Source organism: Canis lupus, chromosome 4, assembly GCF_011100685.1.
Source record: "Canis lupus familiaris isolate Mischka breed German Shepherd chromosome 4, alternate assembly UU_Cfam_GSD_1.0, whole genome shotgun sequence".
Lineage (NCBI taxonomy): Eukaryota > Metazoa > Chordata > Mammalia > Carnivora > Canidae > Canis > Canis lupus.
The window spans coordinates 8868965-8886295 of NC_049225.1; the positions used below are offsets into that span (position 1 = coordinate 8868965).

Sequence of the window (17331 nt, forward strand, 5' to 3'; positions counted from 1 at the left end):
TGTTCAAGGCCTTAAAGGAAAACATGAATACAATGAAGAAGAATCTCAGCAGGGACACGGAAACTATAGAAAAACCAAAAGAAGATTGGAGGACCCAAAAGTCAGTGGTCTCAGATTCAAACTGGTAATCAGCTTACAAAACATAATCCAGCATTTGGTTCATTTAGCAGGATGCTGAACAGAGAACAAGGCTTTGTGGCATCCACAGTCTCATCGTGAGGCCCAGTAGGGACCCAGGTGGGGGTCCCGCCCCCTTTATCTACATGGCGAATGAAGTCAAAGTTGGGTTTTGTACATGGCCCAAAGTTCGTGTGCCAGTTCTCAGCTTTCCTTGCCCAGAGGCTGTCTTCCAGATCAAGAAATTTTACAAGAGTCTGCCATCATTTCTCAGGGGAGGCCAGCAGTGTAACACTACTCAGTAACAAAACAGAGAAAGGGGACGGCTACACACAGCAACCCGGATGAACCTCAGAAACATGATGGTGAGCAAAGGAAGCCACATACGAAAGAGTATGATTCCATTTATAAGAAGTTTGATCTATGGGGATAGATGTTGGAACAATGATGGTTTATGAGGAGTGAGATTTACCTTAATGGAGTAGGAGGAAACTTTCTAGAATGATGGCAATACATTGTATCTTTATGAAATAAATGGGTACATGGGTGTGTATATTTGTCAAAATGCATTGACTTATACATGTGAAGTTCATTGTATGTAAATTTTATCTCAATAGAAAGTACATAAGTTAATTTCCTGAGAGATTTGAGCCAGTATCATATGATAGACAGATAAAAGCAATAGAAAAGAAATATAATTCTCATAAATTAAAAAAAACTCAGATAGTTAGACTAGTACATTAAAGACAGCTGAATATCAAATATATATGAGCTAGAAGATCAAACCAATAAATTCTTTCAGAATGTAGTATGTAAAAAGACAAATATAAACTATGAGTGACAATGAACACAGAAGATAAAGAATGGACCTATCTAATAGAAATCCTGAAAGGAGAGAAGGAAGATAAGCACAGCAATTAATCGACAAGACAGGGAAGGAAAGCTTGTAGAGAGCTGAAAAGATCAGTTTGGGGCCCCCTGCATGTTCAGCATGATGTTCAACATTGACACCTGGACCCATTCTGATAGAATTCTGGAACTTCACAATCAGCGAAAGACAATTATCACATGATCTCACTCATATGCAGAACTTAAGAAACAAAACAGAGGATCATAGAGGAAAAGAAGAAAAAAATAAAACAAGTTAAAATCAGAGAGGGAGACAAACCATAAGAGACTCTTAATAATAGGAGATAAACTGAGGGTTGCTGGAGGGGAGGGGGCAGGAGGATGGGTGATGGACATTAAAAAAAGAATAAATTAAAAAATAAAATTTTCAAAAGAAAAAAATTGGGGGACTTCAAGGTTAAAGAGAGTTCCTCAGAATAATTAGACATAGAATTGCCTATGACCCAACAACTCCACTTCAACAACTCCACTTCTAGTTGAACACAACTCTGTGTTCAAAAGAATTGAAAGCAGTGACTTGAAAAGATTGTTTATACACCCATGTTCATGGCAGCATTGTTCATAGTAGCCAAGAGGTAGAAGCAACTCAAGTGTCCATTAATGGATGAATGAGTAAATAATATGTGTTCTAGCTGTACAATGGAATATTCAGTCTTGAGAAGGAAGGAAATTGTGATACATGCTATAATGTGGATGAAGTTTGAGGACATTATATTGCATAAAATAAGCCAGTTGCAAAAGGACAAATACCCTATGATTCCACTCATGAGGTATCTAGAGAGTAAAATTCATAGAGACAAAAGGTAAAATGGTGGCTGCCAGGGGTTGGCGGGAGAGAAAATGGGGAGTTGGTGTTTAATGGGGGGCGAAGATTCTATTTGGGAAGTTCTGTGGATGAATGGTGGTGATGGTTGCAAACAATGTGAATGTACTTAATGCCATTCCCAAATGGTTAAAGTGGCAAATTTATGTTATGTATATTTTAATACACACAAAGATAAAAAGAACATCTTCAAGCTTCCAGAAAAGAGTACTAAGCAAGGAGAATTCTATGGATGTCCCAATTCCCTCCAGCAATAATGGATTCTAGAAGACAATGAAGGGAAATTTATTTGAACCCACTGTTCCAGTGTTCAGGTGTGAGGGTCAAATAAAAACAGTTTCAAACAGTCATTTAGGAATTTCATCAAGCCTAGATTTTCTGTCAAAATGATTAAAGGACATATGTACTTTCACAAAATAAGCCCAAGAAAGAAGAAAACATCAGATATAAGAAATTGTGGTGAACAAATAAGCCAATGAAATGAATTCCTGTAGTCAAAAAAATATAGATATCTGCAATTAAAGTACTAGATAATATCAACATTAGAAGTTGAAGGAAGTAGAGAAAGGAAGTAAAACTGTTACCAAGGTATTCGTTTTTTCCATGAGAGAATACAATCACTGACTAACCCATGATATTGAAAAGACATGTTTAAATATCTATATTAAAAATTTGAAGGCAAACACTGCAAGAACAGAGATAAGACGTATAATCTTCTAAATCCCTAGAAGGGAAGGAAAGGCATAAAGACAACAAAGTCAGTTTAACTCAAAAAGGAGGAAAAAAGAGGAGGGCGGGTAAGAAATGCACATAATGGCAGTGACAAGTCAGTGTGGCATTATAATTGATCCCGTAGTGAAGGATGGAGGATTTCAGATTGGTGTTTTAAAGTCCAGCTACGTGCTGTTTATAGGAGACAATGCCTAACAAGATAACATTTAAAAAGTGGAGGGAGAAAAAGTATACCAGGCAAATGCTAATGGAAGGAAATGTGCGTGTGGCAATGTTAATATCAGAAACAGCGTAATTCAAGATCAAGGAGACTTAGGGGAACAGAAATTACATTGTTTAAAAGTGTAATCCATTAAGTTTTAATTTTATGAATATTTTATCTACCCAGGAATATAACTACTCAAAGATTTGCCAACAGCAGGTGGATTTTATTTTTTCCACTTAATGGTTTGAACTTTAACATAAAACTTGAATCAGTGTTCTCCTTGTAGCTATAGTAGAGAGGTTTGATTTACATCAAGTAAAATTTTAAAAGTTGGTAGGCCCAGAGCCTATCCATTTCTAAGGAATAACCAAGAAACATCATGTCATGAACAAAGCAGTGAGCTAGTACTCTGTACGCCAGAGTCCACTTCTGCCTCACTGGACTTGAGTGAGTTCTTACCTGGTCAAGATTCCAGGCTCCTGTCTGCTAGGAGCAGTGATTCTGGCCAGACCTCACCTTGGGGTTATCGGAGTGTCTGATGAACTGATGGCGTGGTTCTCAACTTCCTCCAAACCACTCTGATATTAACTCAGTAACCGTGTTCAGATGCCCCTTTCCTGGTGCACTCAAATGAAATTAACAGAGACTATATCTTACCTACTCAAATTATTTAAAACATCACAATCGGGCAGCCCAGGTGGCTCGGGGGTGTTGTGCTGCCTTTGGTCGGGTGTGATCCCGGAGACCCAGGATCGAGTCCCACGTCAGGCTCCCTGCATGGAGCCTGCTTCTCCCTCTGCCTGTATCTCTGCCTCTCTGTGTGTGTGTCTCTATGAATAAATAAATAAAATCTTTAAAAAAATTTTTTTAAATAAAACATCACCATCGTGCTATAAAGGAGGTCTGATAGGTAGCCCAGTGTGTTGTTCAGGACGTCAGCATTCAGGCATGTCTTCACAGGAAGCCATAACAAAGTAGCTGGTTGTTTACACCTGCTCGTAAAGTTGTGTTGAACCTGACAGCTACAAATGCAGCCCCACATCTGTGCGTTATTTGCTGGCTCTGGTATCGTGAGCCACAGTGTTGGTGGCGGAAGGGGTTTTTGAAATAGTAAACTTCCACACAATGCCAAATGCCCTCTTTCCTCAGTTGGACATGCTATTTGCCATCATGGAAAATTCAGTGTGTATTAAAACTATGTAGTTCAAGCCCTATGTTGGGTGTAGAGATTACTTAAATAAAGAAAAAAATTAAAAAAAAAAAAACCCAGCTCTTAAAATATTTAGTGTCCAAGTGTGAAATGGAATCTGGCCCAGGTAATTATTACATTATAAACAGGTTCTTTATCGACATGGAAGTCCAGGGGAGCATTGGAAGTCAATCGCATGATGTGTGGCTGTCCCCTGCACGATGGGACATCTAGTGTTCTCCACGGAACCCCCCTTGCTGTAGCCACCAGACTCTCCCACAAATTCCCCAGATGCCCCATAGAGGGCAGACCGCTCCACTGTGGGCCATTGGACAGACCATCCAGAACGAACACTTGCCCACATCTCAGTTTTTAATGTTTCTCTTTCTTATTGATATTTTGGGCATTACATTTAATCTGTTTGGTAGAAGGCCAAATCAGCGTAGGGGGTTTTTAAGGTTTTATGGATGTCTTTGTTTTAAAAGAAAAGCATAGTGGACTCCAAGCCTGTGTTGCTGGGAGTACAGCAGAGTCGCCAAGCATTGCCCGCCTGGGGCCAACCTCCTGGGGTGAAGTCACTTTCTGTCCCACTGTGGGGTGAACATGCCTGCTCCTCTGCAGCACTAGACACCTAGCTTTCACCCGGGGTTATGGGCATATTTGTATTTTTAAAAGGCATGCAGAGAAGTATATAAATACCTTTGGTTTTAAAGTGTTTGGTGGAATGTGATGCCATGACAGCTTCCTCTGAAATACACTTTTGGTGAAAAGCCAAGTTAAAATACAGCTGACCCTTGGACAACATGAGTTTGAACTGTGTGGGTCCACATGTATGTGGATTCTTCTCAATAAATACAGTACAGTCCTGTAAATGTATCTTCCTTGTGATTTCTTAACCTTTTATTTTCTCTAACTTACTTTATTGTAAGAATACAGGTGTAGAATACAACATACAAAATATGTATTCAACCTTTTATGTTATCAGTAAGCCTAGTCAGCAGCAGGCTTAGCAGTTGAGTTTTTGGGGAGTCCAAAGTTATATACGGATTTTTGACTGTGATGGGGGGGTTTGCTACCCCTTATGTTGTTCAAGGTCAACTATATACACTGTATATCTCAGCTCCCCTTGAGGCAGCTTATTAGCAAATAATGTGACTGGAGGTCATGAAGGCCTGGGTTCACATTCCCATGCCGCCACTCCCTGCTCAGTAACTTGGGCCAGGACCTCCCCTCCTGGCTGGGCCCCTCACCTGTAGGATGGAGACTATGCCTTCTCTTCCTGGTATGTGTGAGCATCAGATGAGCTGTAACACATGTCTTCCTCTAAAAGCCCTTTCTTCATGAAAGATATTCCTGTTCCAATTCCTGATGCTGACTGTAATCACCTGTGTCTCATGTCCACTCATTCCCGGTCCTCCTCTGGATCGTTCGTGACCACCTGCTGGGTCTTACTGGTTTTAGACAACCTTTCCCCCCCGTAGTGGCTTATGTGACAAACAGCCTCCTGTTTTATCTTTGGTTTTCTTATTCAAGTCTATCAGTCCTTTAAAAAAAAAAAAAAAAAAGATTGGCAACACTAAATAACTGAATCTGAGGAGGATTTTTTTCCGGAGTAATGACAAAATCTATTTATTGACATTTTGGTTTTGTTAAAAATATTTTAAAAAGCTGGCATCTGAAACTGCCTTAATACTTATCACCCCGAAGGCCATTCCTTGGCTTTATGTAATTCCTTTTCTGTGGTCTGCAGAGTTGGTGGATGTGTGTGTATGTTTGAAATTCTTCAGTTGACAAATACAATTCTGAGTACTTTTCAGAACAAATCAGACTGCCTTGAAGGAGCATGAGCGTGAGCACAAGGCGTTTTTTAAGTTACAGGATTTGGAGTACAGCCATTCTGCCAAGAATCCGAGGTGCTGCCAATTAAGATGAACAGGAGAAAAACCCAAAGGGTACTCTTAGGAGTGATCCTGCTGAGTGTGGGGCCTTGGGGACAGGCAGAGGCATCCCCTGTCACTGTAGAGGGAGGTGTGCCTGGTCATGGCCTTTTGCATCAGGAACTTCTGTGACCCTTTCTAAAAACATGGAAGGCAGAGTCAGCACTACAAAAAAGTGTTTGGGGGTTTACAGTGAATTACACACTAGTAATGTGAATTTTTTTTCCCTGAAAGCAGTTTAATACTAAAACAAAGGATGGGTTCACGGTGAACACAAAAGTTCCCAGCCTCAAAGATCAAGGGAAGGAATACGATGGATTCACAATCACAATTACAGGAGACAAGTATGTATGCTTCCTAAGTGTGGGCGTAAAGGCAGGCTGGTGTCAGAAAGTGTCCGTGTGCCTGATGTTGCCATGGGAGATGAGACCTACCTGGCTTTTGTTTTATCCTGAGATGAAAATTATCAAGGTCTAGTGTGAAGCTATAACCAGTTATTTTGTTCATGTGATTTTTAGAATATTATGCCAGCAAATACATGTTCTGACCAAGCCGGATCTAACAGCTTTCTAGATATTAAGTATAGTATCTAATGTGAAAAGCGTTCTTCTGTTCTTAAAGTTCCTTGTGAGTGACACTTAGTGATAAAATGAAAAAAGATGAGAGATTAGCAGATTGAAGGCCATTGTAAGAGTTTTTAAATACAAGTTTTAATATGAGAGTAGTGCAGCCTTTTATTATGAACAATTTAGAATACACAAGCAAAGATTTTTAAAAATCATTAAGTTGCTTTCTTTAAAAACTAAGGTTATGCTCCACACCTTGTTTTGTAACCTGTTTCTTTTGTATCTTACCATTACTTCACCATGAACATTTTCTCCTATTTTTGTAAGCATTTGTGGTGATTGCATAGTATTCCATTTTGTGGATGTTGTAGAGGTTCTCCTACTAATTGTTTGTTATTGACCATTTAGAGTATTTCCATTTTTCACTTTATAAATAGCCCCACAGTGACTGTTTTTATTACCCAGTCTAATTCCTATGTGAACCCCAGGCTTCTTGTAGGAGCCTCGTATCCCTTGAATTTGGGGTGGGTTACCTTGCACTTCCCCCACGTGGAGCCCTCCCCACCGCACATGATCCTCAGTTGCTTGGCCTGCAGGGCATCATGATTTCTGCAGTGGGACCTCCAGCTGATTTCTGCCAGCTCCATCGTAGGCTATGACTTGCCCTCCCCCAACGGCTCTGCCTTCTGGGCTCCAGCTTTCTCGGGTGCTTTTAGTCTCAAGCCACAGGAGTCTCTTTGTCCAGTTCTCTGTGAAAACCTACACCGACCTCCCTGAGTAGGCACCAGCGTAGCAGCTTCCAGATCTGGTGACTTATGACCTGCTTATGAGATCTAGAGCTCCTCAGATGAAATCTCCAGGCAGAAGGGATGGCTGTGTGAGAGAGTATGGAAAGTTCCTTCCCCTGAAACATGGCTTCTTTCCTCCATGGTCCCACTGTATCCATCACCTCTAGCTCTAAGCTCTAACTCCTCATGTCTCCATCCGCAGTTGCCTGATGGCTTACCAGTGTTTTGTCAGTGTCCCAGAGACTCCGTTCCACTGGGTGTTAAACTCCCCAGTCCATACCCTCTATTGCCAGTGGCTACCAGGATCAGCTCCCCTGCCAGGCCCTCAAGGCCTTTGGTAATATGGCCTCCTGCAACATTTCCTGCTTTCCCAAACTGTTTTCCTGCCAGAGTTTGGCCTGTTAATTCAGCTGGGTTGCCTGTTCCCCCAAGATCACCTCCCACCTCCTGTTTCTTAGTCTCTCTCACTCCCACCCCAATTTTCATATCAGGCCTTTTCCCCTGTGAAATGCATTTCCTGTTGTCTTCCATGTCTTCCAAATTAGACCTGATCTTCTGGTGAACGTTGACGAGCTGTGTGATCGCTCTGCTAATGGTCTTATAATAATTCATAGCTTCAATTCTCCCTCCCTCAGTAACTGCTGTGGGAAATACTCTAAATGGTCAATAACAAACAATTAGTAGGAGAACCTCTACAATATCCATAAAATGGAATACAATGCAAATAATTCTTCATGGGATCTAAGAACTATTTATTTCTATAATAAATGCCTGTTGCATCAAATTTGTCTCCGTAGAGCCTGGCATGGAGCTAGCGTGCAGCAGAAGCTTAAAAAAACACAGTGGAGTCCCTGACCTTTCTCTGCACATGGTTCTGGCTCCTGATCTTCAAACATAATAGGGTGGCTATCTAGAAAGTATTTACTACGCATTCATTGTTGACTGCGTGTAGTTTTCTTTCTGTAGAAGCTTGAACTCCTATAATACATACATATGGTTAGACCAAACAAAATATCATATTTTATGAAAATCTTGCCTACTTACAGAACACGCCTCAATCTGTCTGCAGTTATAGTAAGGTAGGACATGTTCTCAGGTGTATCTTGTGCCACATCAGCATACCAGTGCCTTTCTTTTTTTTCTTTACTCTCCATGTCTGGCTTTTGGAATTGTATATTATGTGCCTTTGACACACATTGTTGTATTTTTAGGATTGGCAACATACTGTTCTCTGTGGAAACGCAAACCACAGAAGAAAGAACACAGTTCTATCATGCTGAGATAGACGCACTTTATAAAGACCTCACAGCGAAAGGAAAAGTACTGATTCTTTCATCAGAATTTGGGGTAGGTTTTTGTTTTTTTCCATTTTATCCGTGCTTCCTGTGCAGGATTCTCCTGCAACCTTTTCAAAACGCCCTACCCGTTCACGGGTATTACACATCTTATGCTTGAGATTGGCTTTCACTGATGACCTACAAGTAGTTCTTTTTAAAAGTCTTGTAGAAACACTCCTGTGTTTAATAATGATAGTATTTGAGAAAGGGAAATGACACATGTACATAGTGACTGTGTCATATGGTTAAGTCTGGGCTCTGTCAGGATTGAAGTGAAAATATTGGTCCATCGTGACAGAGGCCTGTGTGACACTTAGTGGGCCTTTGCTGCCTGTGACTCTTCCCTCCATGTCCCACCCCAACTCGAGGGAGCTCCTTGGGGGCAGGACCTGGCCTGTCACCTTTGTGGCAGCAGCTGCCACTGTGCTTGAGAGTATTGTGGGCATTCCACCCGCATTCGGGAGTGGATGCCCAAGGCCCCTGGGAAGTCATTTCCTTTCTATTGCGTCTAATCAGTTCTGAACCTATAATTAAGCATCCAGGTTTTTACATAATTAAGTATATCTATCACCTAAATCTCAGTGCACAGGGTGTGCTTATCAGAATCTTGGGAAACCATATTAGGTACTAAACAGTATAAAGATACATTTATTTATTTGAGAGCAAGAGGGAGGGGAAGGAGGAGCAGAGAGAGAATCCCCAGCATACTCCCCACTGAGCATGGAGCCCAACACAGGCCTCCATCCCATGACCTCGAGATCACGACCTGAGCTGAAGCCAAGAGTCGGTCACTTAGCCGACTGAGCCACCCAGGTACCCCTGAAAAGGTTTCAGTTTTAAAACAGCTTAGAAACTATTGCTCTAAACCGAACTGTATATATACCCTTTCATTAGGAAAAAATGGTAGCATGGAGTATGAAATATCCAAGAATGTGAAAGTAGCTTCCGTAGGAGACACATGAAATAATCCTCTTCCTGAGGTGAATGATTCTTATGTCTTGTCACCTCATAAAAAAACAGTTTATAACCTAGTAAACTCACGAGCATGTTTTTTTTTCTAGGAGGCTGATGCTGTTTGCAATTTAATCTTATCCTTAGTTTATTACTTTTATAATTTAATGCCACTCTCTCGAGGATCCAGGTGAGTGATAGCCTATAATTTGAAAGTTTTTACATTGAAAAATATGTTCTCTTTTGCTTGCACTGCTTGTTGTGGCTGTGAGTACAAGTAATCGCAAGAAACTTCTTTTGTTTTTTGTTTTTTTTTTTTTTTTCAAAATCCCCCCAGATATGATGTCCTTGACCTACCACACCATGAAAAGAATTATGAAAGATTGTTCTAAGATAGTGTGCTTACACTTTACAGGCTGGGGATTCATTCATTCAGCACAAATGTCTTGAGGGCCTACTATGTGCGTGTGCATGCACTGCACTCACTATATTTTAGGTTCTAATATTCCCTCCCCTCTACTCCTCTTCCCCCCAATTTTTTGTCCATCACTTGACCTCCACGCACCAGCCATTCTGTACTATCTTTACTATTGTGAGTCAATTCTTGCTATTTACAAATCCATCAGGAAGGAGCTTCTTAGGTGTCATTAAAACCTGGGTTTCTGTCTCTTCTCTGTTACCCAGGACGATGTGCAGTAGATCATGGAAGCAGCATACGCTGTTGCTGGCATATACTTGAATTTAAGATGTTTGGGCTAAAATAATATACTTGAATGTTCTTATCTTTAACACTTTAAAAGTGAAACTCTTCTAAATGTGATAGTAAATTTTACTCTATCAAAAACGTGTGGATACAAGCTAGGAGCATAGATATTGTAATACCAGCATAACTGTTACTAGTGTGTGCGCTGAATATATGCTGTGCCTACATCCTCCGCCTGCCTCCTGTATCAAGCACTGGCGCAGGCGCTCTGCAGATACCCAGCAGTGGTCCATTCGTCCTGGCGGCAGCCCTGCTGGCTCCTGGCGACATAGGAAGGAGGCGATATGGAAAGTATAGCTCTCATCACCAGCCCTCTTCCCCTCACAGCCTGCATCTGTCCAGCCTCTGATCCTGTTGGTTCTGCCTCTCTCGTGCTCACAGCTACCGCCATATCTCAGACCCTCATCACCCCGTGCCTTTGTGACTTGTCTTCATGCTTCCAGGATTTTCTTCTTCTCCTCTCTGCCTCGGTTCTTTTTTTAATTCCAGTATAGTTAATATACAGTGTTATATTGACTTCAGGTGTACACTATAGAGGTTCAGCATCTGCCCTGGTTCTTTATACCTGCTGGCTCAGGTGCAAGCCTAGTGGCCCCAGGCACAGTGCCCATCCATGTCCTGTCCTGGTTTGTCTTGGCTTCATCACCACCCTCCTTTTAAAAAAAAAAAAAAAAGATTTTATTTATTTATTCATGAGACACGCAGAGAGAGAGGCAGAGACATAGGCAGAGGGAGAAGCAGGCTCCTGCAGGGAGTCCAATGTGGGACTCGATCCCAGGACCCTGGGATCACAACCTGAGCCAAAGGCAGATGCTTAACCAACTAAGCCACCCAGGTACCCTACCACCCTCCTTTATCTGCCCTTTTACTACCCTGTGGAGCTTCTCAAAATCCACCCACCCCCCACCCCTCCAGGGCACCTCTGTGCCTTTCCTCATACCTTCGTGTCCACATGGGCTCTCCTTCCATGCCAGCCATCTCCCTGCCTTCCCCTCTGCCTCCCTGGACCCTGCCCCAGGGCCCTGAAGATGCAGTGTGCGTCACCCCCACCCCCACCCCCCTCCCACCCTGGCCTCTGCGGTGTCTTCTCCAAGGGCGACTCCTGGGCTTGACTCGCTGCACCTGGAGGCTTTCTTTGCTATCTACACCCAGGGTGCCTTGCCCAGGGTCACGCGCAGCCGGTGTGTAATAGTTATGTCAGAAGCCAAGAGTGAGTCTGTTATATGCCAGGAAGGAAACTTATATCTTTAATTTTCGGGTCAGTCTGTAGCACCTTCTGAGAATGTATTCTGCTTTTCTTTTTTGAGAGCCAAAGTTTTTGTTTTTGTTTTAAAGATTTTATTTATTTATTTATGACAGACACACACACACACAGAGGCAGAGACATAGGCAGAGGGAGAAGCAGACTCCATGCAGGGAGTCTGACGTGGGACTCAATCCCGGGACTCCAGGATCACGCCCTGGGCTGAAGGCGGTGCTAAACCGCTGAGCCACCCGGGCTGCCCGGGAACCGAAGTTTTTAATACTTAAACAGCAAGATAAATATGTTTGTGTTACAAAGTATATTGTATGGATGCATTTTGAAAGCCAAGCCTCGTGAAGTTGCTGGAATAGAAGCAGACACATCTTCCAATTGATGATTTCATAAGAAGAGAAAAACCAAGTAGGAAGAACTCCTAATTAAAAGAAACACCTTTTTTTCCTCAGGAAAATAGTATATTCTGGATCACATTTACTCTTAAAATAGTGAATCTATAGGGATCCCTGCGTGGCGCAGCGGTTTAGCACCTGCCTTTGGCCCAGGGTGTGATCCTGGAGACCCAGGATCGAGTCCCATGTCGGGCTCCCAGTGCATGGAGCCTGCTTCTGTCTCTGCCTATCTCTCTCTCTCTCTCTCTCTCTCTCTCTCTGTGACTATCATAAATAAATAAAAATTTAAAAAAAATAGTGAATCTATAAACATATTTATTAGTAGTAAATAGTAAATATTTTTAAGACATGAAAATATTTTTTAGCTTAATTTCTAAAGAGTCCTTAAAAGATGAAAATTTCATCTTTTATGTTAGAACATACTGAGCTTTTCACTTGATCCATGTTCATAGACCAGGACTGACTGGTAACTGTTCTTTATTTACATAGTGTAATAGCTTACTCCGTGATCGTGGGAGCATTGATGGCAAGTGGAAAAGAAGTAGCAGGAAAGATCCCCAAAGGGAAGGTATGTTGAAGCTGGTAAGGCAGATGGTTAGCTATGTGCTTAAATCCCAGCCCTCAGATTGTTGTGTTAAGATGCAGAAGTTAAACAGATTTAAAAGTGCCTCTCTCTCCCCCATGTTAATTACATCCCTAAATCTCTTTCTTTTTCAGTTAGTTGACTTTGAAGCTATGACAGCCCCTGGTTCAGAGGCCTTTAGCAAAATAGCCAAAAGCTGGATGAACCTAAAAAGGTAACTACTTGGTGATGATCAATAAAAGGATGAGGGAGGTATGTGGGGGGCTTCGTGCTTCTTTTGGAGCTGTGTGGTACTGGGAGTACACTGCCTTTCGTGAGCTCTTACTCTCCAAGGAATGTAATCCAGTTTTCCAAGGCTAAGATGTTCTGCTGTTGTGCAAGACCCTTGAAAGGCTGAGTCTACAGATTAAAAATTAAGAAAAAATAAAAAGCAAGGAAATTGGTTTGTGGAAGAAAAGTTACACAGATCTTATTTGTATAATCATGTATTCATCTCTCTCGGTTAATTTACTCTTTCCCAACTCTTAGGCTCAGTATTCAGGAAGGAATTTGAAAACTGTAAGCTGGACCCATTTTAGACTTACTCTGAGTGGGAGCGCATTTTTACTGCTCAGTAGATTTTGAGATGGTGGCACTTCATTGTGATGTAGGCGAGGGACCTGTGTGAGTGCGTAAACACTAAGTAGACATCATCCCCAGCAGCTACCCTCAGAAGTCTAGCACACTCTGCTCTTTCCTGGCTCTTGTCTCTAGGAAATTTGGATGAAATTAAACCTGTAGATGCTTTAACAGTTAACAAAAAACAAGCAGATGTCACTGGCCTTCTGTATTCTTGTTCCTCCTCTGTGTTTTACCTATCATGACCCCATCCAATTTTGCCTTTCCCATCTATTGGACACAGCAGCCACCCTACAAATTGCTGGGTCATTTGTGCTCTTTTTAAATCAGAGGAAGTCTGAGTGCAAGTGCACTCTTGCAATGTGCAGGTGTGTATCAGCTTTGTAATGATCACTTCGAACCATTACACCGCATCCCAGTATATTCTCACTTCAGGATTACTGGCTCATGCATGTGTTAGTAATAGGGCCACTAGGTCAAACAGCTTGCTTCTGTCTCTTCCATAGTTTTGCAGTGTGAACCTTTCAACAGTTCCATGAGGAATGAATAAAAAACTGCCTCCCGTTATCCGGTGTCACGTCGCATGGCCCTCTAGCATGATCTCTTTCTGTGCTCAGGGTCTCTCTGTGAGGGAAGAAGACTGTCCCTGGTAGTGAGGTCAGAGAAAGGACCATAGCCCATAAGCAGCAAGGCTGGCCTGGACCCTGTGTCTCTGATTCAGGTCTAGTGTGCACCCCAATAGGACATGTGTGCATATTGTCATGTGGACCACAGAGATTAATTTTCCTTTCTGAAGACTCTGGCTGAACTAGCCAGCAGCTCCTTATGTGATCCTCCAGACATCAAGTACCCTGCCACAGAAGCATTCGTTCTGTTCATAGCTCCTCGCTGCCTTTGTAAAGTTGTCTCACAGCATACATATGGGGTCCTTGGAAAGAGACTATTAAAATAGGAATAATGCCTTTTTCATAAAATTGTGTTAATTTTCATGTTCCTTCTTTGTGTTTTTCTTTTCCAGTATTTCACCTTCCTATAAGATGCTCCCATCTGTGTCAGAGACGTTCCCAACATTAAGATCAATGATTGAGGTGCTAAACACTGACTCCTCTCCACGTTGTCTTAAGAAACTCTAGTTACGCTGTGGTATTTATATAAGTAAAGGGCCGGACCTCTTGCTTCTTAAGTTATTTTTTAAAACATGGAATTATAAAAAAAACTAGGTCCTTTATTACTTTTGATACCAATTTTTGATAGGAATTGAATACTTGAAATCATTTTCTTTACTTTTTTGAACCATAACAAGAATCATGAAAGAGGTTTTTTTGGGGAAAAAAGTTCTAAGTTGGGGTAGGAAAGTGTGTAGTAACCAGTGGCCTTGTTGGTTTCCACTTACAAAGCCCTACAACTCCTTCCTCACAGCAAAAATGTTGACTTCAAAAACCAAAAATTAATCATTAAAAGGGACAAAACCAACAACAAAACAGAAGTGTTTTCATCCCTTGAAAGGTTTGGATATTTTTCAAAGACCTTTTTATGCACATTGTGATAGGGCATTGTGTTTCTCATTCACATAATCTTCACGAGTGGGTTTTTTGTTGTATTTGAACGATGGAAGATTTGTCAGCTGTCATCACGTGCCACAGAGTTCACCGCCAGGAACATTTGTTTTGAATGATGCAGACAGTATTTGCCAGTGACCCAAACATTGAATTATTGAACAATGGTTTTTTTTTTTTCTCTGTGTTGGAAAAAATAAACGAGGGGTGATTTCTATAAATCACCAGTTTTTGACACTGGATTATGTATGTTTTTATTTTGTGAACTAGTTTACTTTCAGGTGTAAGAACATCCAGAAAATTATTAATTATTTTTTCCCCAAGACCGGGTAAATGACAGTGAGTTAAATGGGTTCATTAAATTGTTACCATTTCCTTTTTTAAAATTTTATTTATTCAAGTAATCTCTACACCCAACATGGGGCTCGAACTCATGACCCCTGAGATCAAGAGTCACATGCTCTTCTGACTGAGCCAGCCAGGTCCCCCAAATTGTTGCCGTTTCCAAATCATTTTCATTTTTCTTCAGTTTTTGTTAAAGAATTAAACTATTCACTGCTTTCTGCTGTTTAGTTTTTGTCTTGAAATCTCACGTTAGGATAACACATCTGTGCCTCAGGGCGTTGGTGCTCGTGGGGAGTTTTACAACACTGGATGTGAGCAGTTATCTGTTAGAACATGGCCGTTTGATCAAGATGACCTGCCATTTGGACACCTGCCCATCCAAGTACTGGCATGTGCTTCACAATAGCCACCAAGTGTGGCTCCTGTTCTTGTCTCATAGGAGGAAAGGGAATAATGATCCCAGTTGTCAGGCACACCCCCATCTTATGAACAGATTTCACACCCACAGCTCAGTTTTCTCCTGAGACTAGTATTGTGCTCACCAAGGACAAGGGTCCGTTTTCATTTTACAGGTGAAATGAAAAGAGTTGAGATCTGAGAGGGCACTGATTCTCTAAAGACACCGAGCTGTTAATGCCCTGGTGCTGATTGCAGCCAGTCCTGTCTGAGCCCAGGACCTGCCCTGCCCCACTGTGGTCTCCAGGACCAAAGATTCAATTTTTGGGCTTAAGACGGGAAGAATACATAACATGGCACCGTGCTAAGTCTCTGGGTATCGGTTACATTTCTTTGTGCTCTCCCCTTTCTGCTTTTGACTAAACTGCTCTACCTGAAGACTTTTGAAACCACAAAAGAGCTGTATCCAGAGATGTGCAGGATTGCAAATCAATAAGGGAATTGCCCTCTTTTTTTTTTTTTTTTTTAAGATGTTACTTATTTATTAAAGAGAAAGACAAGCAATGGGGAGGGACAGAGAGAGAGGGAGAAGCAGACTCCCCGCTGAGCAGGAAGCCTGATGATGGATTCAGTCCCAGGACTTTGAGATCATGCCCTGGGCTGAAGGCAGATGCTTAACCAACGGAGCTACCCAGGCACCTGCTATCCTTCTTTTGTTGTTGTTGTTGTTGTTCTTTTTTTTTGTAAGATTTATTTATGTATTTTAGAGAGAGTACACATGCATGAGTGGGGTGAGAGACAGAGGAGAGAAACTTCAAGCAAATCCCCTGCTGAGTGCAGAGCCCCACGCATGCCAGGAGGGATCTCACGACCCATCGGATCACGACCTAGGCCAACACCAAGAGTCAGACACTTAACTGGCTGAGCCACTCAGACACCTGCTGACTTTTCTAAAATATCACAATATGTCTAAGCCCCAGAATTAGAACGTATTTTTCTTGAAATTTGGTTTATCAACTCCAAATTCCTACATTTCAATTTTTATTTAGATAGCCCAGTTTCTCCTCATTCAGATACGGTGATTATCACATCATCAGAAGTACCAACATGCTAAATTCTGTGACTTCAAGATGTTTTGAGAAAACATTCCATCTTCTGCCCTGAGTCCCAAAATACTCAGGCCAAGTTGACTGTGGTCTGAACAAAATACTACATGTAATTCTGTTTGGTGGCCAAGAAGGTACTAACTACTGGTGCTCCCATTCCCATCTTTCAGGGCTCTTATCACAAGATTTGGAATGCATTTTTATATCAAGATATTTAAAGTCCTCCTATCACCTCTTCAATTAAATTGAAAAATTGCACCTAAAACTCAGAGTTCCCTTGTACAAGTTATTCTCTGTTTAAAGCTGTTTTCAAAAACATACATTTCTTTTGTAAAACAAAAGGGGACACCTGGGTGGGTTAGGGGTTGAGCGTCTGCCTTTGGCTCAGGGCATGAATCTGGAGTTCCAGGATCAAGTCCCACATCGGGCTTCTTGTATGGAGCCTGCTTCTCCCTCTGCCTGTGTCTCTGCCTCTCTATCTCTCTCTGTTTCTCTCATGAATAAGTAAATAAAATCTTTAAAAAAAAAATAGAATTTGGTTTGCTTTTATCTTTAAAATTTCCTATCAAAACCTTTTGATCAAAAAAAATAAAATAAAAATAAAATAAAAAAAACCTTTTGATCATTCTGAGGAAATAAGACCACCATGTTTTGTTTTGTTTTGTTTTGATCTGTGTTTGGTTTTTTTCCTTGTTAGCTACTGTTACCCTTTTATTTTCTGGCATAGAGTTAAGGCCCTCCTGATAGGTGGGTGGCATCC

General features: G+C 41.5%; 1 protein-coding gene across 10 annotated transcripts in view; it reads left to right on the top strand.

Annotated features, from left to right (window-relative positions):
• The window catches only part of TTC13 (tetratricopeptide repeat domain 13), an 80290-nt gene extending 63326 nt beyond the window's left edge, over positions 1–16964 (top strand). For 3 of the 10 annotated variants that reach the window (XM_038533925.1, XM_038533929.1, XM_038533931.1), the window contains 6 exons: positions 6147–6256; positions 8478–8613; positions 9665–9744; positions 12457–12535; positions 12685–12764; positions 14187–14966. In XM_038533925.1, coding sequence (XP_038389853.1) covers positions 6147–6256; positions 8478–8613; positions 9665–9744; positions 12457–12535; positions 12685–12764; positions 14187–14301 — 600 coding nt within the window. In that variant the 3' untranslated portion in view covers positions 14302–14966. Of the gene's footprint in view, positions 1–6146; positions 6257–8477; positions 8614–9664; positions 9745–12456; positions 12536–12684; positions 12765–14186; positions 14967–16232 lie in introns of those variants that run through there. The other 7 variants (XM_038533926.1, XM_038533930.1, XM_038533932.1 and 4 more) reach the window with 4 other exon arrangements.
• Positions 16965–17331: the final 367 nt, after the last annotated feature.